Genomic DNA, 25,596 nt, shown 5'->3' on the forward strand with positions numbered 1-25,596 from the left:
TGGAGCTCCTAGGGTCACTAGCCAACCTGGCAAGCTGCCCAGGAAGGGGAACTGGGCTCTTCTAGGCTGCAGTCTGCCTCAGTTTTCCTAGGGAGTGCTCCTCTGGCTCAACTCCTGGGCGGGGGGTGGGGGGGTGGGGGGGGTGTCTGAAAGTGTGGAAATGGCTCCTAGATTCCCTGTGTCTACGGATGGGCTTGGTGGAGGGAGGGGGGCCACCTGGTAGCAGCTGCAGGCACTTGTGTGAGCCAGGATTTATTTTAGCTGCTGGGGGAGGAGGTGTGATCTCTTGATGAGAGGGCCCCTCCAAGCTGTCTCCATAAATCTCCTAGCCAAGCCCCATGTTGTTGGGGTAGTGGGACCCCGAGAGCTCCAGGGGCACAGCCCTTTACAACATGCTGCGCTTCCCCATCCTTCCTCAGCCCTCCCTCCCTGCAGGCAGGTGTCTCTGTCCCCATTTTGTAGAGAAGAGATAGACCCACAGGATAAGTCCCTCAGTTTCCCTATCCCTTGACCTCTGCCTGCCTCTATCCTGGGCCCTGATGTAAGAGCGTGGAGGTGAGGGCCAGTGCCTAGCCAGCTAGTGCCTCCTCCCCTTGGGGCACTGAGAAATGAAGGGGTGTGATAGAGCCTGAGAACCCCAGTCCGATGGGTGACAGGATACCCTGCCCTGGGTATCCTGGCCTTGGCTGTGGAGAGGGGGCTGACCGTGGCTGAGTCAAGGTATGGGGTGGACAGTAATGGGCATGGCCAGCATGCTGGGAAGTCAGAGGTATAATTACCCCCACCCCGTGATGAGGGTGGCTTTTGTACAGCTGCTCCTAAGGCAAGCCCCAGCCAAGTAACATGACTGGCCTCTTGTACCTGTTGGACCCAGCTCTGGTCAAGGTCCCATGTCAAGACTGACCAGGAGAGAGAGGATCCTGAGAGGACTGAGTGGGTAAAGCAGCATGGCCGAGCCCCGTACAGAGGAGTCTCTCTCAGGCAGGTCTGGGGTGCTGTGGGGATAGCCTCGTGTCTGAACCATCCAGCCTTTTGGGAGGGAGGTGTTGACATGCCCAGGCCTGGAACAGCCCAGGCCTCCCCTTCCAGGGCCCTCGGGGGAAAGAGAGCTTGGAAACTCCTAGCCAGAAGAGTAGACAACGCTGGCTTCCAGGTGGTCCATCTCAGGCCAGGATTTATTTTAGCTGCTGGGGGAGGAGGTGTGATCTCTGTCTCCATAGATCTCCTAGCCACGCCCCACTTGGGGCCAGTTGGGGCCCCGTGGCCTGGGGACCAATCCCTGAGCTTTTCTTGCCCAGCCAATGGCAGGGCCTCCTGAGCAGCACCCTAGAGTGAGGGAGGTTCTGGGAGGACCCCAGTCCTGTGGGGAAGGGGCAGGCAGCTGGGCAGGAGGAGTCCCTGGCCTGGAGATGGAGACTTGGCCGTTTCCAACTTGACAGGCAAGGCCCCTCTCCTTATCTGGGTCACCAGGGATCTTTCAGGTCTCCCCGGGCTGGGAGCAGAGGGCACAGCCAGGGCTTATCCTTGCCAAGAGGGCAGAGGGGCCTGGTTGGGCCCTGGAGCTACAACCTGCAAGCCTGCTATACACGATGCCAGGCATTGGGTCCCAGGTCCAGTGGTCCCACTACAGGTATGCTCTTGTGTCCCCACCCCCGTGCAGGCCAAGGACAGCGATGACGACGATGATGTCACTGTCACCGTGGACCGAGACCGCTTCATGGATGAGTTCTTCGAACAGGTGGGAGCCAGCACACCCAATCTCTCCCCATACCCTGGCAGGCCTTGGGTGACCACATCTCAACTCTGAGCCAGGCCTTCACTTACACACCTGATCCTGGCTCAGCAGCCCTTGGCACCAATTAATGAACCTATTTTGAGAGTGAATAGACCGAAGCTCAGAGGGGAGCAAAGTTTAGGATCGGACCACTCCTCCTCACCCCAACCTAGAAGGAACTTGGAGCAGCCAGCCGCCCCACCACTGGAAGCCTGGCCCTAAGCCTGATTCCTGGCCCCACTCTGGACAATCGTCTGTGGGTTTTCTCCTGATCACCTGGCTTTGGTCCACAGGTAGAGGAGATCCGAGGCTTCATTGACAAGATCTCCGAGAATGTGGAGGAGGTGAAGCGGAAGCACAGTGCCATCCTGGCCTCCCCCAACCCTGATGAGAGTGAGTGTATAGGTGTGAGGGGTGGGTTTTAGGCCCCGAAGGCCTCTCCAGGAAGGCGCTGCTGCCTGGCCAGGTTTGGGGGGGCTCTGTGAGAACCTCAGGAAACACAGCTGTCCCAGGCCCAGGATGGAGGGAGAGGGGAGGGTCAGTGTCTAGTTTCACACACTGGACCCAGGTCTCCCACAAAGACTTGTGTGGTGAGAGGGGTGGCCCTCCTGAGACCTGGGTGGGTCAGGCAGCCAGCCTGCCCTCCCTCGGTAAACTGGCTTTTTTTTCTAAGGCCCTGGGCTGGCTGCAGCCCTGGGATTCTGGGAGGAAGGCAAGGAGGGGGAGCTTACTCTCATGAATAGGAGGCCTCTCAGCCTCGCCCCTCCCTTTTCCTTGCCTCCCTGGGGAGCAGATGGCAGCTCTGAAGCAGCAACGCTGTAGGAGGGCAAGCTGGCCAAGCAGGCAGAGCTTCCGGAAAGAGCTGGCAGCCTTGACATCTGGCCACTGGTACCCTGGAGCCAGGCATTCTCAGGACTCCAGGAAGTCACCTCTGTCCCTCCGCACAGGGAGCCTGTGTGTGTCTGCATTCTCCTCTGTCCCCAGACAGGTCTCCTGACCCAGCTGTCACAATGCCTGTTGAGGTGTTGATCACTACACTATTACGTGCCAGGCTGACAACATGCAGGCTGGAGATCCCCTTCCCTGGAGGGCGCGCTCCCTCAGCCCCAGGGGCAGTGACAGGGCCAGGGCTCACGCCTGCCACCCAGGCACTTGGGCTTGCTTTCAGTTTCATCTCCAGCGCTGCCTCCCTGTTCATGGCCCCTCACCCCCCAGGCCCACAGACACCCTCAATTACCCAGAAAAAAAATCTCTTCATAGCCCCAAAGTGTGCTTGAACCCAAGGCCAATGCCACACCAACCAAGCACAGTGCCAGGCCCTTGGAAGGCAAAATAAGTGAACTGGGAGCCTGGGTGACTGTCTCAGAAAGCGGTACAAAGGAGAGGGGACCCACCCAAAACAGGGCATACATCCAGAGGCTGGTCTGGGACAGCAGCATGTGACATGGTTTGTCTATGTGCCCGTGTATATGTGGGTCAGTGTGTGTCAGTGGTGGGTCACTGCTGGTGAGAAGGGGGCTGATTATGGGGCAGGAACTACAAATAGCTGGAGACTTGGCCTCTCACCTGCTGGAAGGTGGGGTGCCCAGGTGGGGTGATGAGCTGCCCAGCTCCTTCCCGGCCTCCCTTGTGCTCCGCGGCATTTCTCCCCATGTCGGTCAGCAGCAACCAGTTCAGAATTGCCACCTGTGAGCTGAGCAGTCAGGTGGTCGCTGATGTGGGCTGAGTAAAGTGAGGGGTTCTAAGGCAAAAGCGAAGAGAGTTAAGGAGGAGTCACGAGAAAAGATAGTGGTGAGTGGGGGGCGCTTTCCTGGGCTGAGGCTGGCTCTGCCTCCTCTGGGAGCTGCTATCTGGACTGGGCTATTTTGGGTCTGAGCTAAAAAGGCTGAGACGTTAGAGCAGCTGGTAACCAAGTTTTCCTTTGTTCAGGGAGAGACTCCCTCCTCCGCTCCTTAAAGCCCCCCACTCCACCTCACTCATTTTCCCCTGGGGAGTGGCCTCAGCTGCCCCTCCACTGTAAACATCCCTCCCCAACCCCCTATAGAAGCCCCAGCCCTGGAGGCAGCGGAGGGTAGAGGGGAAAGGTCGCAGCCAGGAGCTCAGTTATGATTTCTCTGGGACTAGAGGCTGCCCTGAGGCTGGGGTGCTGTCAGGACCCATTGTTCCACCCAGCACCCCAGCGGGAAGCAGCCATCTTGTCCCCCTTTTGCCAGCCAACACCTCGCAGGGAATGAGGCAAATTGGGCACCCTCATGGCTTCTACCAGCTTTAGGGGGATGATTCCATTTGGAACAAGGGCCAGAAACACCAGCTACCGACCTTCTTCAGCTTCACCCTCTCATAGGCCCCGCTGCCTGCTACCTCCAGAGCCAACTACCTCCAGGGGGCCCACCTCTTTGAAGCTCTACCCCACCCAGGCCAGGTGCCTTTTGCCCCTATCCACCCCCTGGGCACTCAGCAGTTGGCCTCCACTGAGCTCAGCACCTGGGGAGGGGGGCTTTGTGAATAGAACAAGGTTTGCCCCGCTCAGGGTGCTTGATGTAGGGGCTGGCTTCTGCCTCCCTGGCCCCTGGCCCTGTCATCCCACTGGCTGGATGCTTAACCCTGAGCCACCAGGTAATGCTAGGTGAGTTCACACCCCCCACCTTCGACTCAGGCAAGTATCAAGTAAATGCTCCCCAGTGCCAACTCCAGCATCACCAGCTGCTCCACAATTATTTCTGCCTTAAATTTAGACCCATCTGTTATCTGCAGGGGGTGGGGGAGCCAGCGAAAGAAGAAGGGAGGCTCCTTGGAAAGCAGCATGAGAGGGGGTGAGGCTGCAGCTGGTGTGGCCCCGGCCCAAGATTGGAGGGGCAGACAGAACCTTAGTCAAGGAAGAAGGAAGACCCAGGACCCAGGGTCTGTCCAGAGCCCCCCTCCGTGGGCCCCTTGTGTAGGAGGCTGAGCCTGAACATTGGCATGGGGGAACCCAGGGTGTCTACCCCCACCCTTCTGCCTCCCCAGAGACGAAGGAGGAGCTGGAGGAACTCATGTCCGACATAAAGAAGACAGCAAACAAAGTGCGCTCCAAGTTGAAGAGTGAGTCTGGGCTCCAGCCTTGTCTAAGGTGGGGGGCATTCCAAGCCTGCTTCCTCCACGCAGCCCATGGGGTTTCATCAACTTTGAGGGGGTACATTGGGTCTTGCTTTTCTTTATGAGGCTACCATCATGTGCCATTCACTCAGCAGCTATCTTGTTGGCCTGTTTGTGCCAGGGCCTGGGCTGGCCCTTGGCTTCGTCCAGGAAGTGCTCCGCTCTGGGCACTGCCCCCCACTTCACCTAAAGAGGATTAGAGGAGTAGCTAGCACTGCCGAGTCCCACACAGATCCTCCATGTGGCTGTATGGGCTTAGATGTGCATGCCTGGAATGCGCAGGCCTAGGGGCTGTGTCCCCTGCAGGTGGCAACCACTTGACCCTTTCCACTCTGGACATGGCCCCGTGTTGGGTGTACAGCCTTCCTGAGCAGGAGAGAGACAGCATGGGCCTGAGCACCGGGCCTACATATAGTAGGTGCTCACACTGAGAGGAGTGTGATGCATATGTACACACACCTACACATGCATCCTGCCTAGAAGGGTCCTGGCTGGCTCCTGCATCGATGCCTGGCCCTCCTTTTTCCTCTGGTTCCCATGTGATCCCATTTACAGGCCACACAAGTCCGCCCAGGGGAGTTCCTAAGCCAGAGCCTGAGTCTGGGTTGGGGATCAGTGGTGAATGGGGCAGATCATGGCTCAGCAGCCATCTGTTCCTCCAGGCATCGAGCAGAGCATCGAGCAGGAGGAAGGCCTGAACCGCTCATCCGCTGACCTGAGGATCCGGAAGACGCAGGTGGGGGCTGGGCCTCTTGAGTGGGCCGCTGGCCTCTGAGACTCTTGGGCCACGTGGGGCTGGGCCTGACACCTGTACCCCTCTCTCGGACCCCTAGCACTCCACGTTGTCCCGGAAGTTTGTGGAGGTCATGTCAGAGTACAACGCAACACAGTGTGACTACAGGGAGCGCTGCAAAGGCCGGATACAGAGGCAGCTGGAGATCAGTAAGCTGAGGGGGTGGGGTTAGAGCTGAGGGGTGGGGCCAAGACTGAGGGGCAGGGCAAGGCTGCTGCTGAACTCCCTGGGTTGGGCGGCACTCATCGGGACCCCTGCTTGCAGCTGGCCGGACCACAACCAGTGAGGAACTAGAGGACATGCTGGAGAGTGGGAATCCGGCCATCTTTGCCTCTGGGGTAAGTGTGGACCCCACCCTTCCCACAGGGACTCTTCCTTACCAGGACCCCGCCCACCAGGACCCTGGGGTGCTTGATATGGGCAGTCTTTGGACATAGCCACTTTGTGAGACAGCTTTTAGAGAAGGACAAGCCCCAGAGAGGGGAGGGGACAGGTCGAGCTCATACAAATGTTAGTGGCAAAGGCCTGGTTCCTCTCAGTTGGATCCACTTCCTTGCAGCCCGTTTCCCCACCAGCTTGGGCCTCCTTCCACATCCTCAGGACCTTTTTCCCCTCTCGGAGGCCATGGTGCCATAGCCATCTCCAAGTTCAGGTGAAGCTCGGTTCTCTGCTGAGCAGAGGACTTCCTGAAGGAATTAGTTACAAGTGAGGAGTTTCGGAGTGTGGGTTTTAGGAGAAAGTGGGGACAGCTACATTCAGTGCAGGAGGAAGAACAGGAGGAGAGGGGACAGGAGAAAGGCAGTTTAAGGTCTGGGTCCACGAGGCAGTCATCTTGGGCTCTATACAACACTGGGGATAAGAACTCTCACTTAGCAGTTACTATGCACAAGCACAGGTAGGGAGTGTTAATAGCCCCGTAGTACATGTAGAAAATAGGGTCTCAGAGAAGTTAGGTAACAGCTAGTAAGAGCTGAGCAGAAAGTGGGGAGAGGGCCGCAGTTAAGAAGCCTCAGACCCTCCTTCCAGAACATTCTGCACAGGCCACTGCTCATCCTAGCTGCCTTTGTAGTTGGCTTCCTGCTGTCCTGGTCCCCATTCTCACCCCCTTCCGCAAGTGCCTGGGTCCCAGCCCACTGCTCCCATCCCTAGATCATCATGGACTCCAGCATCTCGAAGCAGGCCCTGAGTGAGATTGAAACACGGCACAGTGAGATCATTAAATTGGAGAACAGTATCCGTGAGCTGCACGACATGTTCATGGACATGGCCATGCTTGTGGAGAGCCAGGTGAGGGCCTGGGGCCCCACTGCCCTGCCCCCCAGCCCATGGCAGCACCCAGGTCTGCCCTAACCCCCACCCTTTCTGCCCAACACGCTGCCCTGCCTGGGAGGGACCGAGTCTTCAGGTAACTAGCCACCTGCTATTGAAATTGCCTACAGGGCCTCACTCACCTAAAGGCCCCTCTCTGCATGGCTCAGCCACCAGGCCCCAGTCACTGCATGGCTCTGCTTGGCCCTCCAGGATCCCAGGCCCTGCATGGCCCTACCCACCTTCCCCTGTCTTATCCACCCTCTGTTTGTCATGTAGGCACTATGTATGGGCATTTTTCTAGGAGCTGGAGATAGAGCAGTGACCAGGACAGCTGAGGGCCTGCTTCCTGGAGCTAATGTTTGTTGGGTGAAGGGCAGCGTAAGTAAATGGCAACTGGAATATTCTCCAGTTGTGCCAAGTGCTCAGGAGATGTTAGAAGGCAGCATGGTGATAGAGCAGTGGTTCTCAAAGTTCTAAAGTGCCCAAGAAACACTTGGAGGGCTTGTTTCCTTGTTTGTTTCAATCCCCATTCCCAGAGATCAGTAGGTTGGGGTAAGAGCCTGTGAATTTGCATTTCTAACATGCGCAAGGGTGATGCTGATGCTACTAGTCCAAGGGTCACACTTGGAATACCATTTTGATATGGAAGCCACTTTGGATGGGGTGCCTAGAGAAGGCCTCTCTTAGGAGGTGGTGTTTGAGCTCTGGAGACATCCCAGAGGAAGAATGAAGAGCTGGCCCAGGCAGAGGAACCAGCAACCATGGTCCTGCCATATTTGAGGAGCGAAAGGAGGTCCATGCAGCTGGAGCACAGGGGCAGCTGGAGATGAGCTAGACAGGGGGGCCTTGGCAGGTGAAGTCTCTTCTAGATTGGCAGGTCGTAAGTATGGGAGTGTGACCTGAGTCAGGAAGCAGGGAGGTCATGAGGATGCTGTTGCTGCCATCCCAGTGAGAGATTATGGTGACATGGATGCCTGTGGAAGCGATGACCTTGGAGAGAGAGCTCTCAGTTGTCAGCATGCTGTTGCTGGGAATTTTGGGCAGTGTCATGGTCGGAGTGGCCTCTGCCTACTGCATGGGACCAGATTGCAGTGCCCAAGCGGACTATGGGGCTGAGTGGGGGCGGGGACCAAATACAGAGCTGGACAAAACCGTCAGGCCCAGGGATGGAATGGGAGGCTCACTGGTCACCTTGTGATCTGTGGCCACAGTCAGGCCCACCTGCACCAGGCACTAGGTTTAGGGCCCCAGCTGAGTGTTCTTTGCATGGTCCCCATGCCCTTGGCTGAGACTGCATGGCCAGTTCCCTCCCCAGGATGGCTGCTCTGCAGGGAGAGGCCGGAGCTACCAGGGGTGTCTGGCCTGCGGGACACAGGTGAGAAGCTGTACGCCATCCTCCTCACACTCCTTTTCTCTCTCTAATCTCAGGGCACTTTCCTAAAGTCCTGCCTCAAGCCCCCTTCTGACCCTGAGGGCGGCTCTCTGGAGCTTGGGTGCCCCTGGCCCTGCAGGGGGAGATGATTGACAGGATTGAGTACAACGTGGAGCAGTCGGTGGACTACGTGGAGAGGGCCGTGTCTGACACCAAAAAGGCTGTCAAGTACCAGAGCAAGGCGCGCCGGGTCAGTAGCCCCAACTCTACCCAACATTTCCCGCACACCCATTAGTGATCACAGATCCCTCCTCACTCTGCCTGTCCCCTCAGCTCTTACTGTAACCTCACCCACCTCTCCCAGGTTTCAGTGCCTCACTTTAACCATCCTCAGGCCCATTCCAGGTCATCACCTTCCCCCTATATCACCCCCCCCCCCAACTCTCCAACCCTCCGTCCTCTCTCCCAATAGCCCCGAGCCCCTAAAAGCTCTGCCCACCTCCAGCCTCTCCCATGCTCTGAGGCCTTTCCTTCCTGCTTCTCTGGTGCAGAAGAAGATCATGATCATCATCTGCTGTGTGGTCCTGGGCATTGTCATTGCCTCTATCTTTGGAGGTATCTTTGGATAGAAACTACCCCACCTGCCTCTCCACTCTGGATGGTCCACACTAAGGAAGCTCCTTGGCTGCTGACTCCCTTTGGCTCGGAGCCCCCTCCATACCCACCCTGCCCTGAGCCGTCATGTGCATGATCTTTGTAACAGTGTGTGTCTGTACAAAAGAGGCAGAGGGGAGCCAGGCTAGGAAACAACCAGCGGGTGGGGATCAGGTCAGCAAGGGACAGACTCAGGCCCTGGCCCGGCTGCTTCACCCTTCCCAGGCAGAGCTGCCCAGGTAGCCATGTTTCCCCTTCCTCTGCCTTCAGTAATTCCACTCTTGCCCTGGGGTCTGCCCTCTCCATGCATCAAGGCTCTCTGTACCCCAACCTTGCCTCCTGCTGACCCCACCATCTATCCTGTCCTCTCCAGCTGTCCCCCCTAAGCCCAGCCCCCTGAAGGGTGGGGATCAGCTGGCCACATGGTGCTGCTTTTCAGGTTAGGGGAGGAATGGCCCTGAGAGACAGCCCAGCTCTAAGCCTCTAACAGCCAGTCACTGCCAGGGAGGCTCAGGGTGCTGTGGCCAGGTAGCTTCTGGCTGTGTCAAGGCCAGACTCTCTCCCCTATCTAGGGGCAGAGTCCAACAGGTCTTCGGCTGCCTCAACCTCCCCACATTCCTAGACCCCCAGGAGCAACCCCCCCGGGCTATGCCTGACCCCAGATAACATTCTGGAAGAGGCTGGCTGGTGCCTGGTCTCTAGCCACCCTTAGAGCCAGGGAGACAGAGCAGACCTGTCAGGCCAAGCCCACCGCCTGGGCCAGCCATTCTCCCCAGCAGGCCTTAGCCGGGTCCTCAAGCCATTGTGTGTTGCATGTTTGGGACAGTAGTCCCCGCTCTCGTGCTCTGGGAAGTCAGATGTTACTTCAGGCCTGCAGTCATGTCCTGCCCTTGCTGTTCCCCACTGATGTGCCACATGAGTGTCAGGTGTCTTGGATGCAGTATTCAGCAGCCAGCCAGGGAGGGGTACCTCCCCACCATCTCGGGGCTTCTCAAGTCAGAAAAATGCCCTCACTTCAAGACCCCTCTTCCTTGTTGACAGGCAAGGAGTGTGCATGCGAGTGCATGCAACAGGGCACGGGGCTGTGTCTGAGCCCCGCCTTTCCTCAGCTTTGCTCCTGTCCAGTGACTGTGACCACTGTCCGCGTGTTGCCTTCTTTACCGACTTCCCGCCCCTCCTTTACCCCTTCACCAAAGGTCTTGGTACAACCAGCTGCCTGTTTTGTGAAATTTTTATGTAGAATAAACATTTGTATCTGTCCCGTGCCTCTGCTCGAGATTTCTTACTATGACAGTGTCATGGCCTTAGGACTTAAAGGTGAATGTGTGTGACAATATGGGGAAGGGGCTCGAGGCGAATGATCCCAGCCTCCTCCCTCAGGCCAATAGGTACTCTGGATACATTTCATCCTGTCCATCCTTCCCAAGTTTGCCTAAATTAAAGAAATCTACCTATTCCTTTAAGTGTATAAAAGCACTCTTAAGTTCTAATTTGGACCTGTGGAATGGAGTGGTAGCTACCACCAACAGAGGAACTTAAATTTGTTTAGGACCATAGAGCTGGAAAATGCCAGAGTTCCATAGAAAGTGGTTTATTACTTTTACAACAAAATAAGATGCCATTAGAACTTTAATGAAGAAAATAGTATTAGATTTTTTTGCTGTTGTTAATCCTCACCTGAGGATTTTTCCATTGCTTCTTCAGAGAGAATGGGAGGGAGGGAGAAACATCGATGTGAGAGAGACACATCAATTGGCTGCCTCCTGCAAATACCCCAACCAGGGGCGGGGAGCGAACCCATGACCTTTTGGTGTGCAGGCCGCTCTAACCACTGAGCCATGTTGGTCAGGGCTATTAGAACTTTTCTAGACACTCTTTTGTCAGCTGATGGAGTAGACACTTCAATATATAAAACTTTCCAGAGGCAGTGCCTGAGCTGGATGGCACAGCTCACAACTGTGTGGACCTGAGCTGTCCCACCATTCAGTGCAGCTAACAGCTTAGAAGTAGGGCTTGCGCTTGCGGCCGGTGTACTGAGTGTCAGGTCTGACTTCCCTGTGAAGAAATAACGGGCAGGAAGAATAGGAGAGTTTCAGAAGAAAGAACAAAGTACTACTGGGACCCCTTCAAGTGTAGGTGAGCCTTTACCGGTCAAGACCTCCCTTTATCCGCAGCAGCCTACCCCTGGCCCAGGTACTCACTTGCCCTGGCGTCTACGGCGCTCTTTCTTCTCCAGCACCCACTCCCGGGTCTTCATCTTCCTCACCACCCCACTCCGTGCAATCCTGTGTGGGACCCTGTGCCGGAGACACGGCTGTGAAATGATGGATGGAACAGCCTGACTGGCACCCAAGTTAATCCAGGCAGGAAAAAATGGTGAACTTCCTTTGAGTTAGGGGCCTTAGATGCCCATCCTATATAATAAAAGCCTAATATGCAAATTGACTGAACAGCAGAACAACCAGTCGGTGGGGGGCAGGGCTGGTGGGTGGACGGCACCAGGCCAGCCAAGGCAGGTGCTAGCAGGCAGAGGGAAGAGACGGCGATGGGGGCGGGGGGGGGGGGGGGGGGGGGGGGTGGCCACTCCCTGGGCAGGAATGTTCCCCTGAATGCCCTGGCAATCGCCTCCCCCAAAGGGAGGCCAAAATGAGGGTTAAAACCGCTCCCCGTGGGATCGGGCCTAAGCCGTCAGTCGGACATCCCCCAAGAAGTCCTGGTCTGCAAGAGGGCGCAGGCCAGGTTAAGGGACCCCCCTGAGTGCACGAACTTTTGTGCACCTGGCTTCTAGTTCTACAATAGAAGTTGCATCTTTGAACCACCCCCCTCCACCACCACCTCCATCCTGGTACCATCCACTGGGGTCAAAAGCAACTTATATAGGAGGGCAGAAGGTGCAAGGCCCCACTCACTTGCAGGCATATTTGCAGTAGGTGACCAATTACTGGGTCTGCACACATCCTGCTTAGGGAGCAGGCAGGCAGGGGCAAGGCTACTTTTTGGGCAACCTGGGCCAGGATTGGTTCACAAGAGCCTAGCAATATCCACAGAAAGTCAGAGGCCCAATGTCCACTGCTGTCACTTGAGGCCCTAGTCTGGTGGTGAGGTCAGCATACCCCATCAGGTAGGGGCTCCCAGCAATAAATGTCTGAAGTAGGAAAACAAGGCTGCCCAGCTCGTGACAGCCCTGACAATAACCCTCAAGGTTTGATCTTGGCCTCCAGCCCTGGCTGAGGAGAAAAGAAACCCCCTGCAGCCCCAGGGAAAAGAGGCCTTGAGAACAGGGAAAAAGCCTGGGCTCCCTAACCACTTCCCCACCTGGCAGTTGGGATTACACTGTTTCCAGCATAACCCAAACCAAGCAAGGATGCTTGCCATTTAAGTGACCACCATTTCCTGGTAGGGTGGAGGCCAGATAGCAAGAATTAAGGAATGCACGAGTGGAACAATATTGATGCAAAAGAAATGTATAAATTACGTAAAGTTTTTTTGTTTTGTTAATCCTCACCCAAGGATATTCTTTCCATTGATTTTTTAGAGAGTGGAAGGGGGTGGGGTTGCAGGGGGTGTGGGGAAAAGAAACATTGATGAGAGAGCCACACACATTGGCAGCCTCCCACATGCACCCAACCAGGGCTGGGGATCGAGCCTGCAACCAAGGTACATGCCCTTAACTGGGAATAGAACCTGCGACCCTTTGGTGAGCAGGTCGATGCTCTGACCACTGAGCAACACCAGCCAGGGCTAAGTAAAGATTTTTAAAACTTTTAAACTCACCTATTTATAAGTGGCCAGAATGTGATTAGAGAGAAGTGATAGTAATGGGAGAATCCCAATAATACTTCTAATAGGCAATCTGGGGACTTTGAAGGGAAGAGTGAGAGCCTGCAGAACTAGGGGAGACAAGGTCTGTGCCAGCACTGTGCTGAGTCCTGAACAAACATGCTCTCTACACAACACACTGCCCAAGAGGGTGGCAATATCCCCCCTTTTTAAATAGAAAAATGGACGCTCAGGTCACAAAACTTACCCAAGTTTACAGTTAGGACATATAGTCTATAAACACCGGTGTGAGGACAAGAGGGATCCTAAGATGGATGGAGGGAGTTAACAGCTTGTACTTCCTCTGTGAAGCAGGAAATGGGATCACTCACTGGGGGCAAGTGGTGGGTGCCCTAGAGCAGAAAACATCTAGAAGAGCTAAGTCCCCATGGGGAATGGGCTGAGAAAGGAAGCTAAGAGAGATGACTAGCGATCAGACAGCATAAATCTGTGGTGGACACAGAGTACAATCATGATTTTCACTACCGGTGGGCCTTCTAAACTCATTCAATTCTCTGCCCATTTTTCCTCTTAAATGTCTTCAAAGTCTTAACACCTTCCACCCATATCAACCAGAACTAAGAAATAACTCCTTCACTATCTTGTAATTATGTGTTCAACAAATACTGAACATCTTTAATTAACAAGATACTCTTCTGATGGCAGGCGCATAATACCAGTCTCCACCAAGTTTTCATTCTAGTTGGGGATACAAATAGCCAAGATTTAGAGCAGTTAAAGGTGTTAAGGAAAATAAAGGTAAGGGGAACTGAACTAAAGATAAGGAACATGCCGAAACCGGTTTGGCTCAGTGGACAGAGCGTCGGCCTGCGGACTCAAGGGTCCCGGGTTCGATTCCGGTCAAGGGCATGTACCTGGGTTGCAGGCACATCCCCAGTAGGAGATGTGCAGGAGGCAGCTGATCGATGTTTCTCTCTCATCGATGCTTCTAACTCTCTATCTCTCTCCCTTCCTCTCTGTAAAAAATCAATAAAATATATTTAAAAAATAAAAATAAAAAATAAAAATAAAATAAAAAAATGAAGATAAGGAACAGAAAAATGGCAAGATTTTTTTTTAACAAAGAAAAAGGAAAGAATCAGTCTTGCTGCTGGGCAGAAAGTAAATGGAAACAAATACTAAAAGCAGAGACACATGGAGCTGCTTACAGTAATCCAGGCAAGACTGGTGGTGACCTAAGACCAGGTGGGAGTGGGGAAAGGGTTGGGATTGGGATATACATTGAGAAGAAGGGTGCAGGACTTGCAGATGGACGATTGGCTATGAGAGGTAAGGAAGATAAGAATAAGTGAGAATGGTAAAGAATGGACAAAGGAAGTCTGGGGGTGAAAACCCAGAGCTGTTTTGCTCGAGACATCTGTGGGAAGTTCAGGTATGGACAGGGTGGGAAGTTTAGGTATGGATACTTAGAAGGCGGGTTGGCAATCAGAGGTGGAATTGAGGCCAAGGATATAAATCTGGGAGTTATAAACCTGTAGTTGGTGTTTAAGGCTGTGCAGAGAGAGAAGGGGTCCAGGTTGGGCCCCAGAGTGCTCTAGAACAGCGGTCGCCAACCTTTCGGACCTCACGGACCACCGTGGACCACTGGTTGGCGAATGCTGCTCTAGCAGAGTAGACTGAGACGGAACAACCAGTAAGGTTAAGAGAAAACCATGATAGTGAGTGGGAGACCAAGTAAGGAAAGTGTTAAGACAGTGATGGGCTGAGTCAGGTCCTATTGAGCAGGCAAGTTAAGACAGGATAAAGGCCTGGCCAGTGTTCTCAGTGGTTAGTGTCAGCCCACACACCAAAGTGTTAAGGGTTCAATTTCCAGTCAAGGGCACATACCTGGGATGCATGTTCTATCCCCAGCTCTGGGCAGGGCTTATGTGGGAGAGGCAACCAATCAATGTGACTCACATCAATGTTTCTGTTTCCCTCTCTCTCTCTTTCTCCCTCCCCCCCCCTCCACTCTCTCTAAAAATCAATGGAAAATATCCTTGGGTTGAGGATTAATGAAAAAAATATATATAAGGATAAAGTAGGGAAAAAAACAGAAGTGACCATACATTTGGCAAGACAGGTTGGTGGTGGCCTTGACAAGAGCAATTTGTGATGAGACAGAAGCATAAGCCAGAGAAGAGGACTGAGAGAATGGTGGGGGAGAAAGCAAGAAGAGGCAGATATGAGGAGTTTTGTGATATAAAGGGAAGCAAATAAACAGGGTGGTAGCTTGCAGTTGTTAAGAAGTAAAGGGATAATCTCTTAGAAGACATGAGAAATTGTGTAGCATGTTTGTGAGCTGATGCAAATAGCCCAGGAGAGTAAAGATGAGGATGAAGAGAAAGGATAGTCACAGGGGCCAAGAGGGGATGGGGTCCAGGACAGAGGTGGCAGAGGCAGCCTAGGGAAGGAGGGGACAGCCTGTCAGGCATGGCAAGAGGAAAGGCAGAGAGTAAGGCTGCAAGGCTGCTTACAGACATCCCAGCCTTAGACAGTAGCAGGCACTGGTTCCTGGTTCTATTACCACCTTGGTGTCACTGCCACATCTGAGCCCGGAACTTGGTGAAAGCAGAGAAAAATGGAGTGGTCTTGCCACCTCCAGCGTCCTCTGCCATGTCTAAGAAACCTAGCGGCAGTAACTCCCTGAACCTTAGGCAGGTTCACCTACGGTTTGCTTTACCTCTTGTTCGTGAATGTGGATTCCTTTGCCTCCTCTTCTTCCTTAATTTCATTTAGGCCCTGTAGGAACCAAAGTGCTTTTAGAGATTCTGGAGATCTCTAAACCCATCTGCCCTACCCCGAAAGGCCTGGGCACCCACCAAGTCTAAGCCCTTTCCACAGGTACTAGGCCCAGCCTCACAAGAAGGGAACCCAAAAGACACACACCTGAAAACTCAGGGTCCCTCACCTTTGGCAGAAAGGTTGATGGCCCAGAAAACAAACAGAGGTAGAACCTAAAACAAGAAAAGTTCAAGGACTCATAAAGCCTGGCAGTGTAAGTCAAGTCCTCACCTTCCCTTCCAGCAGTGCCTCCTGCACTACGACTCTGGTCCACACCACCAACCTCTATCCAGCAGTGCCAGCAGCACGCTGGCCCGCAGCACTCACTTCTTCGCTTTGGCACTGTTGGGGTAGTCCACCACCACACCGCCAGTGAAACCAGCCCTGATGGCCTGGGTCGTAATGAGCTCCAACTGAGGAGAGAACATCGGTGAATCAGAGAGAAGCTGGGGGAGCACACTGCTTTCCCTCACTCCTCTTAAGCCAGTCTGGTTCCAGGATGGACGGTGCCTGGGAGAACTAAAGGTCTTTATTAGACTGTTCCCAATTCAGAGTCCCCAAAAGCCACACAGAGGAAAGTGCAGGCTAGAACCAGCCATGGCATACAGCCCCCTCAAGGGAATTACAGAACAAGCAATTCTCACTTTGTAGCCCAGGGAACCATCTACCCACTCAAATCTCAGGAAATGAATGGCCAATACTGGGGGCAGACTCATTCATGGTATTAGTCAGGGACAGCTCACAACTTGTCTTTCAAGGTCGGTAACTCCAACCTCCTCATTCCTCCTTCATATTGCATTACACTCCTTAGAACAGACAACTGCTCATGTTCTCTCAGTCCCCCACCCCTATTTATATATTTGGTTATGGAAATCAGTTAATATATCACATTAACCCTACTCCACACCCACCACTCCTCCTTGGGATATCAGATCATAACATATGTCATCAGGAGCCACAGGAACCACTCTCAGATACTCATTCTCTCCTTTTCCCACCAACCAGCATAAGGATCCTATTCTGTCACTTCCCAATAGCAGGAGGGCAGGTGAGTGAGGAGCAGGATACGAACAGTTTACCTGTTCTGGGCCCCTCCCACCTCCCTGCACCTCTAGTAGCCAAGAGGCTCACCTGCTCCGAGTTCTCAGGGTATAGCTGCAGAACAGCTCGGGCTCCACGGACCTGCAAGAAACAGAAACATTCACTGTCTTACAAGCATCCCATGGGGCCAGGACCCAGACACTCCTCCCTTCCTTATTCACTGACATCTGAGTTCCCATTAAGCGCAAGGCACTGTTCTTAGGGCTGAGGTTACAGCTATGAACAAAAGAGAGAGCCTCTCCTCTGAAATTTTGGAGCTCACTTTCTAGCAGAGGAAGCAAGCTAATTTACAGTAGTGATTAAGAGCCAAAAAGAAAAATAACTTAGGAGGACAAAGGGATTGTGAGTGACAAGAGACTAATGAGTTTACTTTTGGTTCAAGGAAGGCCTCTCTTAGAGGGACACTTGAGCAGAGACCTGAATATATGGGGGAGCTGGTCATTCAAACCTATGAGGGAAGAGCATCTCAGCAGAGAGGCAAACACCACCTTGCTCCCCATCTGAGCATCAGCAGAGGGAGGAGCAAGGGTGGGAGTTGAAGGTGTGGGCACTCTGGAAGATATGCCTTGTGTGTCCCGGACACGATGTCCCTGTCCTCCTCCTGTGAAGTCTAAGTCCCCAAACCAACTTCTGATGAAAATTCAGCACAGTGGACACAGGAATTTTAATTTGTCTCATATTTTGACATCAGCACCTTTTGCATTTCATTAGGGACTGTTAGCCCACTGAATTTTCTGTTCAGGCTGCGGATCACAAAAAGGTTCTGCCACCCCATGCAGTTCCACCTGAACAGCCCTGCCATGGGACTCACTCTACCTGCAGGGCAAGGGAGGGATAGGCGGCCAGCCAGATGGGGAGATCTTATACTCACCAGCACAGAATAAAGAGAAGAAAAAAAGCAGTACAGGCGCTTGGCGGGAATGTCTGACTTCTTGTTAGCATTACAGAGCCACTGCACAGCAGAAATGCTGAAACAGGAAGGGACCTAGTCAGGCAAGTGACCAGCACACCCCTGCCTCGTCAGGACTCATACACCACACAACCTGGAGGTCCAGGTAAAACCCCCTGCCACTCCCTTTCTTGGCATGTGCAGGTCCACTCCAGGTGACTATTCTACAACACTGGACCAAACAGGGTATCCCGAAGGTTGGCATTAACTTCCTTGCAGTCAGTCCAGAGGAACAGTTTCTCAACCTTTTTCTACATGTATCTCAGTTCAAAATTACTCATCATATCAAGGCTCTCTCTGCCACCTACCCTTTCACACTCCCTTGCTCCAAAATCAAGGGAAACATGTTTTATAGCACTTACAAAGCCATTCATTCACTCTCTTCCAAAATCAGTTCCTTCTACTTAAATTTTCAAACAGCTACTATGTCCTTCTTTCTGGCATTCCCTTCCTCGGTGCTCTGAACGCCCAACCCACTCACAGAAGCCTGCTGATTTGTCCCACTGCCTCTCCAAAGCTTTGACTTTCCTCCACCACTCAGGATCATCTCAATTGTTTCAACAACCTCTCTCTCCTCTCTTCTTCTCAACAATCTTCCTAAAACAAAGAACTACTGAATAAAGCTCCAACTTCTTAGGATGGAGTTTTTTTAAAAAAACAGGCCCTAGCCAATGTGACTCAGTGATTAGAGTGCCAGCCCATGCACCATGTCTCTTCTCTCACATGGATGTTTCTCTCTCTCTCTCTCCCCCGCTCCCTCCCACTTTCTCTAAAAATCAATGGGAAAATGTATCAAGTGAGGATTAACAATAACAAAAATATTCTCTAGGACCCAAGCCTACACAATCTCAACTTCTATGAAATCTCTCATTCATGCCCACGATCTCTGACTCCTTTCCCCACCCACTTCCATGCCTCTGTGGACACTACTCCTTCACTCAGAACCCTCCTTGATTTTCCAAATTCCTCCCACCCTTCAAGACCCAACCCCAACCCCTCCTTTCTCAAAGCTTGCCTGTGCTCTTTATAAAGCTTTTTTAAAAAAATTGATTCTAGAAAGAGGAAAAGGGAGAGGAACAATTTCAATAGATTGCCTCCTGAACGCATCACAACTGAGGATCGAACCTGCCACTTTTTTGAGGTTTTTTTTTAAAATATATTTTACTGATTTTTTACAGAGAGGAAGGGAGAGGGATAGAGAGTCAGAAACATCGATCAGCTGCCTCCTGCACACCTCCTACTGGGGATGTGCCCGCAACCAAGGTACATGCCCTTGACCGGAATCGAACCTGGGACCCTTCAGTTCACAGGCCAACGCTCTATCCACTGAGCCAAACTGGTTAGGGCAAATCTGCCACTTTTTGGTATTTGGGACATTCCAATCAACTGAGCCACCAGCCAGAGCTTTCCTGTGCTTTTCTCTTCACAATTCAGGTGGTCTCATGACTCCCCAGTGCACAGCCCACACTCAGCCTTGTGTTTAACCAGTCCATATCTTTTAGCAGCTAATTAACCATGACAGAGACTATTTTATTTCCAAACTCCACAGCAGACTATACAACAAGGATGTCAAACTCGCAGCCCACGAATATTTTTGCAGCCCAGCCAATATAATGGTAAGATGCATTTTAATAAAAATTTCATAACTTTTTACAATATCCTGTTATACATAATCCTATATAATAGAAGGCTAATATGCAAATTGACTGAACAGCAGAACAGCTGGTCACTATGACACACACTGACCACCAAGGGGTAGACACTCAACGCAGGAACTGCCCCCTGGTGGTCAGTGCGCTCCCACAGGGGGAGCACCTCTCAGCCAGAAGCCTGGCTCACAACTGGCGAGTGCAGCAATGGTGGCAGGAGCCTCTCCCACCTCCGCAGCAGTGCTAAGGATGTCCAACTGATGGCTTAGGCCCGCTCCCTGAGGGCTTCCGGACTTGAGAGGGCGGGCGCAGGCCAGGCTGAAGGACTCCCCACTGCCCCAGAGTGCATCAATTGCATGCACTTGGCCTCTAGTTATTAATAACGAACTACAACGTTCGCTAATGACTACTATAATCATGTTGATTCATTTCCCTTACCTGCCTTACTCGCAGGCACACCATTTCTCTCCACTAATACTAGCAGCGAATATTTTAGCAGCTGATTGCCACGTCATTAGTCTTGTACTGACTTGTGTGGTGTGCGCAACAGGAAATATTCGCTTTCGGAGAACAAGAAAAATAAGTTTATTTGCACCACGTTTATCAATTTGTGCAGTTATTCAGTGTCTGGTAAATTAATGTTCAAGAAAAAATATTAATTTTTATTAAAATGTTCTATTAGTTTGTGTTAATGATTACTTGAAGCATGTCTCTATGGAAAGAAAGCATGTCTCTATGAAAATTGAAGCTTTTTTTTTTTATTGCGGCCCACATAAACTTAAATCTTGTTTATTTGGCCCATGTTAGCCTTTGAGTTTGACATGCTTGCCCACCAGGTCCCCCAAGATGGCCACTAGGCCTCCACGATGGCTGCTAGTGGCCCAGAAGACCACCCCTCTCCTACCACACACTCAAACCAGACAGAGAAACTATATCAGAGGTGCCTGAACCTCTGGCAGTGCAAGAGAATCACAGTAGATAGTTTTGAAATACAAAAAATACCTATTTTGAGGCCTTGCTCTGACTTTATTAACCTAAAAATTCCATAGGATGTATAGTTTCCAGTTTCCCACGTGACTCTGCTGCACAGCCAGGTGTGGGAAGCAGTGGTCTGCAGAACGAAGAGCAAAGCATGAAGACTCTTACCTGATACAACCATCAAAGGAGCCCGGTTTGAAGGGAATGCCCTGGCCCATGTCCCCCAGAATTAGGTCTCCTTGTGCTTCTCGGTCCAAAGCTGCATCTGCATCGCAGAAGAGCAAGTGAGGGAAACAGACAATATGCAGAGCTGCTCCACACCATGAGGGTAGCCACCCCAGTGCTAAATAGAACATACTTACCCAGCATGGCAAGGCTGATGTCGATGCCCACCCAATAGTGCCCCTCATCAGAGAGATAATCTCCACTCAGCCCAGTACCGCAGCTGGAAGATACGATCAAACAGGTATGCAACAGTGCGAGTAGCAAAGATGCCCCACAACCTGGGGAAACTGACTAGGCCCCAGGATCTCACCCAATATCCAATAGGAAACAGGGCTTCTCATCAGGCAGATCAAGGAGCTCCAATGCTCGCCCAGTCATCTTGGTCTGCACATCAATCATCCTAGAGCTAGGAAGGCAGAAACACAAACAAGTGGTAAGGTTCTGAGCTAAAACTGTACCCAGACCAAAAAAAAAAAAACCAAGATCTTCTAGAAAAAAAGAACAAGGTGCTCTTTCCTGGTCAACAAACTCAACTACAACTATTTAATATATATTTTTTTATTGATTTCAGAGAAGAAGGGAGAGGGGGAGAGAGAGAGAGAAACATCAATGATGAGAGAGAATCATTGATCGGCTGCCTCCTCCACACCACACCCCCTACTGGGGATCGAGCCCGAAACCCAGGCAAGTGCACTGACCGGGAATAGAACCTGAGACCCTGTAGTCTGCAGGCCAAACTGGACAGGGCTCAACTACAACTATTTAAAAGTAACCCCAATAACAGCAACATGTTATTTTGTTGTGGCACAAATTATAACTGCACCTGATGCAAAGCTAAAGGGAACAAATCACTTAACTAATGACCAACCATTGGGTATTTTCAAATCTATCAAGCTTTGATGTAGTTTTACTTAAGAACAAGTTTTCTGGCTCGGCTGGCATGACTCAGTGGTGGAGCATCAACCTATGAATCAGGAGGTCATGGGTTCAATTCCCATCAGGGCACATGCCTGGGTTGCAGGCTTGATCCCCAGTGGTGGGCATGCAGGAGGCGGCTGATCAATGATTCTCTCTCATCATTAATGTTTCTATCTCTCTCTCCCTTCTTCTCTGAAATCAATGAAAAAATATTTAAAAAAAAAAAGAGAACAAGTTTTCTGGAAGAATTATCCACCATAGTGACTCTCAGATATAAGGATCAAGAATAACAACAAAAGTCAAGGGGGGGGGGGGGAAGGAGACATATGTAATACTCTTTGTAATACTTCAAGAAATAAAAATTATTTTAAAAAAAGAAGAAAAAAAAGAATCACAACAAAAATCTACAGCAGTGCTGTCCAGGAGAATCATAATGCAAGCCACATGACTTTCCAGTGGCCACAGTTAAAATGAAATTAAATATGTAAAATTAACTAATAATTAACCAAATCCAATGTACCTCATAATTATTTTTACACATTAAGCGCCCAGCCTGTTTTGTCTTCCGGACGGAAAGTATAGTGTCAGTCACCGGTGACTGACAGGGCGCTTAACATGTTAACCCAATATGCTCAAATTATTTCAACACATAATCAACATAAAAATGATCAATAAGATATTTTACATTTTCTTCCTGCTAAGTAATTCAGACGCTGATGGCTACTGGTTACCGTAGCACAGAATAGGTCTATAATATATCTGGCTTTCCCAAGATCAGGTATCTGTAGACTCTTCTACAGGCTGGTTTATCAGAAAGGACAGGTCTGTTCTAGCCTTCACCTAGTTACAGAAATAACTACCCTCCATGAAATTCAGATACTACACCAACAGTTGTCAAGAGGATTTAGCGAGATTATACAAATAGGGGCACCCAGTAAACATTTATGAACATTTCCTTTCCCCCAATAGCATTAACCACTTACACATATCCACTGTCTCCTGCCTATTTTACCACATGTTTAAAACAAGTTGCCACAATAAACTGAAAACCCAGATAAAAATGTGATCACTCCCATATTAATGCTGCGGTAACGGAGGCCCAGAGGGTTCAGAGATTTAACTAAAGCTGACTTTGCGAGTGTAAAAAATGGAATCAACCCAGGTCCCTTCCTCCCACCCCAACCGCCCCAAATTCTTCACGTTCTTCAAGCAATGTCCCAAATGAGAGCAACTTGCGGGTCCCCACCCCCGACGCCGCGCAGTAGCCAGGCTCCCTTACTTGCGCATGTATTTCCGGGCTTCATTCTGGTCGTAAAACTGCGGGAAAAGAGAAAGAGAAAAGGGTAGCAGGCGAGAAATCGAAACGCCGAGCTTTTTTAAGACAGAAGGGCGCCCGAGGGCCGCAGGGCTCACCAGCTCGGGGGGTCCGCCGTGCTCCGGCCGGCGCCCGCGACACGCCATCCCCACGCTTCCACCGCACGACAGCTGCTCCCGAGTCCGGCGTGTATAGCATCAGCGCCGCGCCTGCCCCGTAATACGCATGCGCCACTCCTCTCCCCGCCTTCTCTTCTACGCGATTGGCTACCAGGATGACGCTCGGCGAACAACGCGGGCCTCCCATTGGCCAGGTGACCTTGGCACCGCCCTCCAGACCCATGCAAGATGGCAGCGCTACACGATCCGAGGTGGCCGCGCTTGTTACTGTGGAGCTTGTGGCGGGGTCGGGGACCCCCGCCAAGTCGGGTGTCCTGCCACGGCTTAGAAGCGAGGACTTACTCCCGGGGCGACGGCCCGTACTCGCGCACGGCGCTGTATGAGCTGCTCGGCGTCCCGCCCACGGCGACGCAGGCGCAAATCAAGGCCGCCTACTACCGGCAAAGCTTCCTCTACCACCCGGACCGCAACGCGGGGAGCGCCGAGGCCGCCGAGCGCTTCACGCGTATCTCCCAGGCCTACGTGGTGCTGGGCAGCGCCACCCTGCGCCGCAAGTATGACCGCGGCCTGCTCAGCGACATGGACCTGCGCGGACCCGGCGTCCGGCCCTCCGCGGCGCCCTCCGAGGACTCCGGCCCGGCCCGCACCCCGTCGCCCGCCTCTGGCGCCCACCGCTCGGGTCAGGCCGCGCCGGGCGCCGACCGCACGATGTTCAACTTCGACGCCTTCTACCAGGCGCACTATGGGGAGCAGCTGGAGCGGGAGCGCCGCCTGCGGGCCCGGCGGGAGGCCCTGCGCAAGCAGCAGGAGGATCGGGCCAAGAAGGGCTTGGGCTGGGACGAGATCCGAGACACGACTTTAGTCGTCCTTCTCCTCGCCATCTTCATCGTCATAGGCATTCGGTCTTAATCGCGGGAGAAGGGGAGGGGAGCAGCCCCCCAGCCCCACCCCAGAAAACGGCCTTTCCCGTCTTGAACCCTTCGCTTTCCACAGTCTACCTCTGCTGGGGTCCGAAGGCACCGCTCTCCCCCTTCGCTTCCCCGCTCACCCAGCTTAGCCTTTGACACGCACCTCCTCTCCCCTGCGGTCCAGAAAAAGGAGGCTTTTCGGTGCCCGAGAAGGAGACCCCTATATGGACAGCCCTGAAGGCCTGAGAGTGAAGCGTTTCCTGGAGTCCCCTGGGTGCCTGCTTCCAGGGGTTGCCTTCCGGAGGTTGTCAACTTCTGGAACACTTGGCTCTGGCTTTATTGTCGAGCTCTGAGCAGAGAATTGTCTGCTCCGGCCCCGTGTTTGTGCCATGGAGCTCTGTAACCTTGAAACGTGCAATGTGGCCAGTTGTTAGCGGCCAAAAGAAAAATTCTGAGGTGTGCAACCTTGTCTTTCTGTGAGTTCCCAAGCCACAGGTGAGACCTGATACAGGCTACACATGTGATACATAGAAACCTTGCGATGGTCAGCCCCAAACCCCTCTCCCCCTTCTGCTGTTGGCATGGGGGAGTCGGGAAAAGCAAGGTCGTGGAGCATAAAGAATGAGTGTACCTGTGCCCATACTTATCATATGACCTTGAAGAAAGTTACTCTGTGGACATGACGGCAGAGAGCAAACCACTTGCTCTCTTGAGGTTTGTCACACTTTTATTGTCCATAGTTGGAATGGGCTCAGTGGTTAAAACATGCTAGCAGAGTCAGGTTTATCCCTGGGATAGTGGGCCTGTCGCCTGGTTATCCCTTTACCAGCTGGCCCTGTCCCTAACAGTGCAGCCAGTCCTCTCCCAGAAACAGCTCCTCTGAGTGTGGCCCCTCCTGTTTATCTTGAGTGCTTATTGCAGTGGTACAAGCCAAGTCCCCGAACGGTTGCTTGAGGCTGTGGGGAATTTGGGGAGTGCGGAGTTGGTGGGACTGCTGAGGACGAGGAGGCCTGTGGTGGAAACCCCTTGTTTAGAACTGCCTGAGTTCTAAAATTTGTGCTCAGCCCTTGGTCAGTCCTCACTTGGCTAGAGCAGTAGTAGAGAGGCTCTGTTAACCCCGAGTCACTGCACATAGGGAGTGCATGGCTGTGCGATTGTCAGTGCTCGGAGATTGATGCACTGGGGCTGCGTGTAAAGCTGTGGGATAGGAAAACCTTTGCAAGAGATCTACCACAAGGGCACAGGCCTAAGTCTAGAGTCTAAACAAAGCCAGAGGTGCTTTGGTATAGTAATACCAGTTCCTGCACTCACACTCTTGTGTGAAATCCTTGTATAAATTGGGATCAAACCATAGCTAGTTCACCTTGGGCTCTCCGATTCTCTCTAGCCTTAGATGTCGGGGGACAAGCCCTTAATCATGGCTTTGCAGTGACCACACACGGTTCAGTAGTAAAGATTTGAGCCCACCCTGATTCAGGCCCACTGTGCTCAGTGAGCCTTGATCTGGGGGTGGGGCTTACATACTTTGAAAAAGAACATTTAATGTTATGTTTCATATTTGAAAAACAAGAGGGAGAGTGTTCTCTTTTTTTGGTAAAGAATTGTGAATTTATTAGGTCAATCTGGAAAACCAGGTGGGCTGAGCCCCAAAGTGGTGCCAGCTGAGTGTTCTTTTTGAAATATAAACTACATTAAGTGAAGCTTAGTAAAACATGCAGAAACTAGTGATTCCCAACCAAGGAGTTGGGGCATAACAGTGTCCTTTGGGCAAGATTCTATCAGAAGGAGTTGG

General features: G+C 52.3%; 3 protein-coding genes and 1 non-coding gene across 8 annotated transcripts; 2 read left to right on the forward strand and 2 right to left on the reverse strand.

Annotated features, from left to right (window-relative positions):
* Positions 1 to 1,369: 1,369 nt before the first annotated feature.
* On the forward strand, positions 1,370 to 10,301 carry STX1A (syntaxin 1A). 2 transcript variants are annotated; one of them, XM_023753468.1, is made up of 9 exons: positions 1,370 to 1,738; positions 2,068 to 2,167; positions 4,781 to 4,855; positions 5,572 to 5,645; positions 5,743 to 5,851; positions 5,967 to 6,040; positions 6,852 to 6,989; positions 8,525 to 8,635; positions 8,937 to 10,301. In XM_023753468.1, exons 1-9 carry the CDS (start codon positions 1,718 to 1,720, stop codon positions 9,012 to 9,014), a joined length of 780 nt encoding a protein of 259 aa, XP_023609236.1. In that variant the 5' UTR covers positions 1,370 to 1,717; the 3' UTR covers positions 9,015 to 10,301. The 2 variants fall into 2 exon arrangements, 1 of the variants encoding a protein (XP_023609236.1); XR_002829118.1 differs by having other exon boundaries at positions 1,443 to 1,738; positions 8,442 to 8,635.
* Positions 10,302 to 10,614: 313 nt separating this feature from the next.
* Positions 10,615 to 23,137, reverse strand: BUD23 (BUD23, rRNA methyltransferase and ribosome maturation factor). 4 transcript variants are annotated; one of them, XR_001348093.2, is made up of 12 exons: positions 22,876 to 23,137; positions 22,742 to 22,779; positions 20,855 to 20,950; positions 20,682 to 20,764; positions 20,488 to 20,584; positions 17,615 to 17,711; positions 16,774 to 16,824; positions 15,970 to 16,055; positions 15,770 to 15,815; positions 15,542 to 15,600; positions 11,241 to 11,353; positions 10,615 to 11,094 (listed from the first exon to the last, which is right to left on the reverse strand). XR_001348093.2 is itself a non-coding variant. In XM_023753466.1 (12 exons), exons 1-12 carry the CDS (start codon positions 22,921 to 22,923, stop codon positions 11,040 to 11,042), a joined length of 897 nt encoding a protein of 298 aa, XP_023609234.1. In that variant the 5' UTR covers positions 22,924 to 23,134; the 3' UTR covers positions 10,615 to 11,039. The 4 variants fall into 4 exon arrangements, 3 of the variants coding, with proteins under 3 accessions (XP_023609234.1, XP_006088304.1, XP_023609235.1); XM_023753466.1 differs by having other exon boundaries at positions 11,241 to 11,381; positions 22,876 to 23,134; XM_006088242.3 differs by having other exon boundaries at positions 11,241 to 11,336; positions 22,876 to 23,121.
* On the reverse strand, positions 12,179 to 12,310 carry LOC111825901. Its single transcript, XR_002829137.1, has one exon.
* On the forward strand, positions 23,053 to 24,268 carry DNAJC30 (DnaJ heat shock protein family (Hsp40) member C30). Its single transcript, XM_006088243.3, has one exon. The coding sequence runs from the start codon at positions 23,125 to 23,127 to the stop codon at positions 23,803 to 23,805; it is 681 nt and encodes a 226-aa protein (XP_006088305.1). The 5' UTR covers positions 23,053 to 23,124; the 3' UTR covers positions 23,806 to 24,268.
* Positions 24,269 to 25,596: the final 1,328 nt, after the last annotated feature.

Source organism: Myotis lucifugus, unplaced genomic scaffold (genome assembly GCF_000147115.1).
Source record: "Myotis lucifugus unplaced genomic scaffold, Myoluc2.0 scaffold_45, whole genome shotgun sequence".
In the NCBI taxonomy this organism is placed as follows: domain Eukaryota; kingdom Metazoa; phylum Chordata; class Mammalia; order Chiroptera; family Vespertilionidae; genus Myotis; species Myotis lucifugus.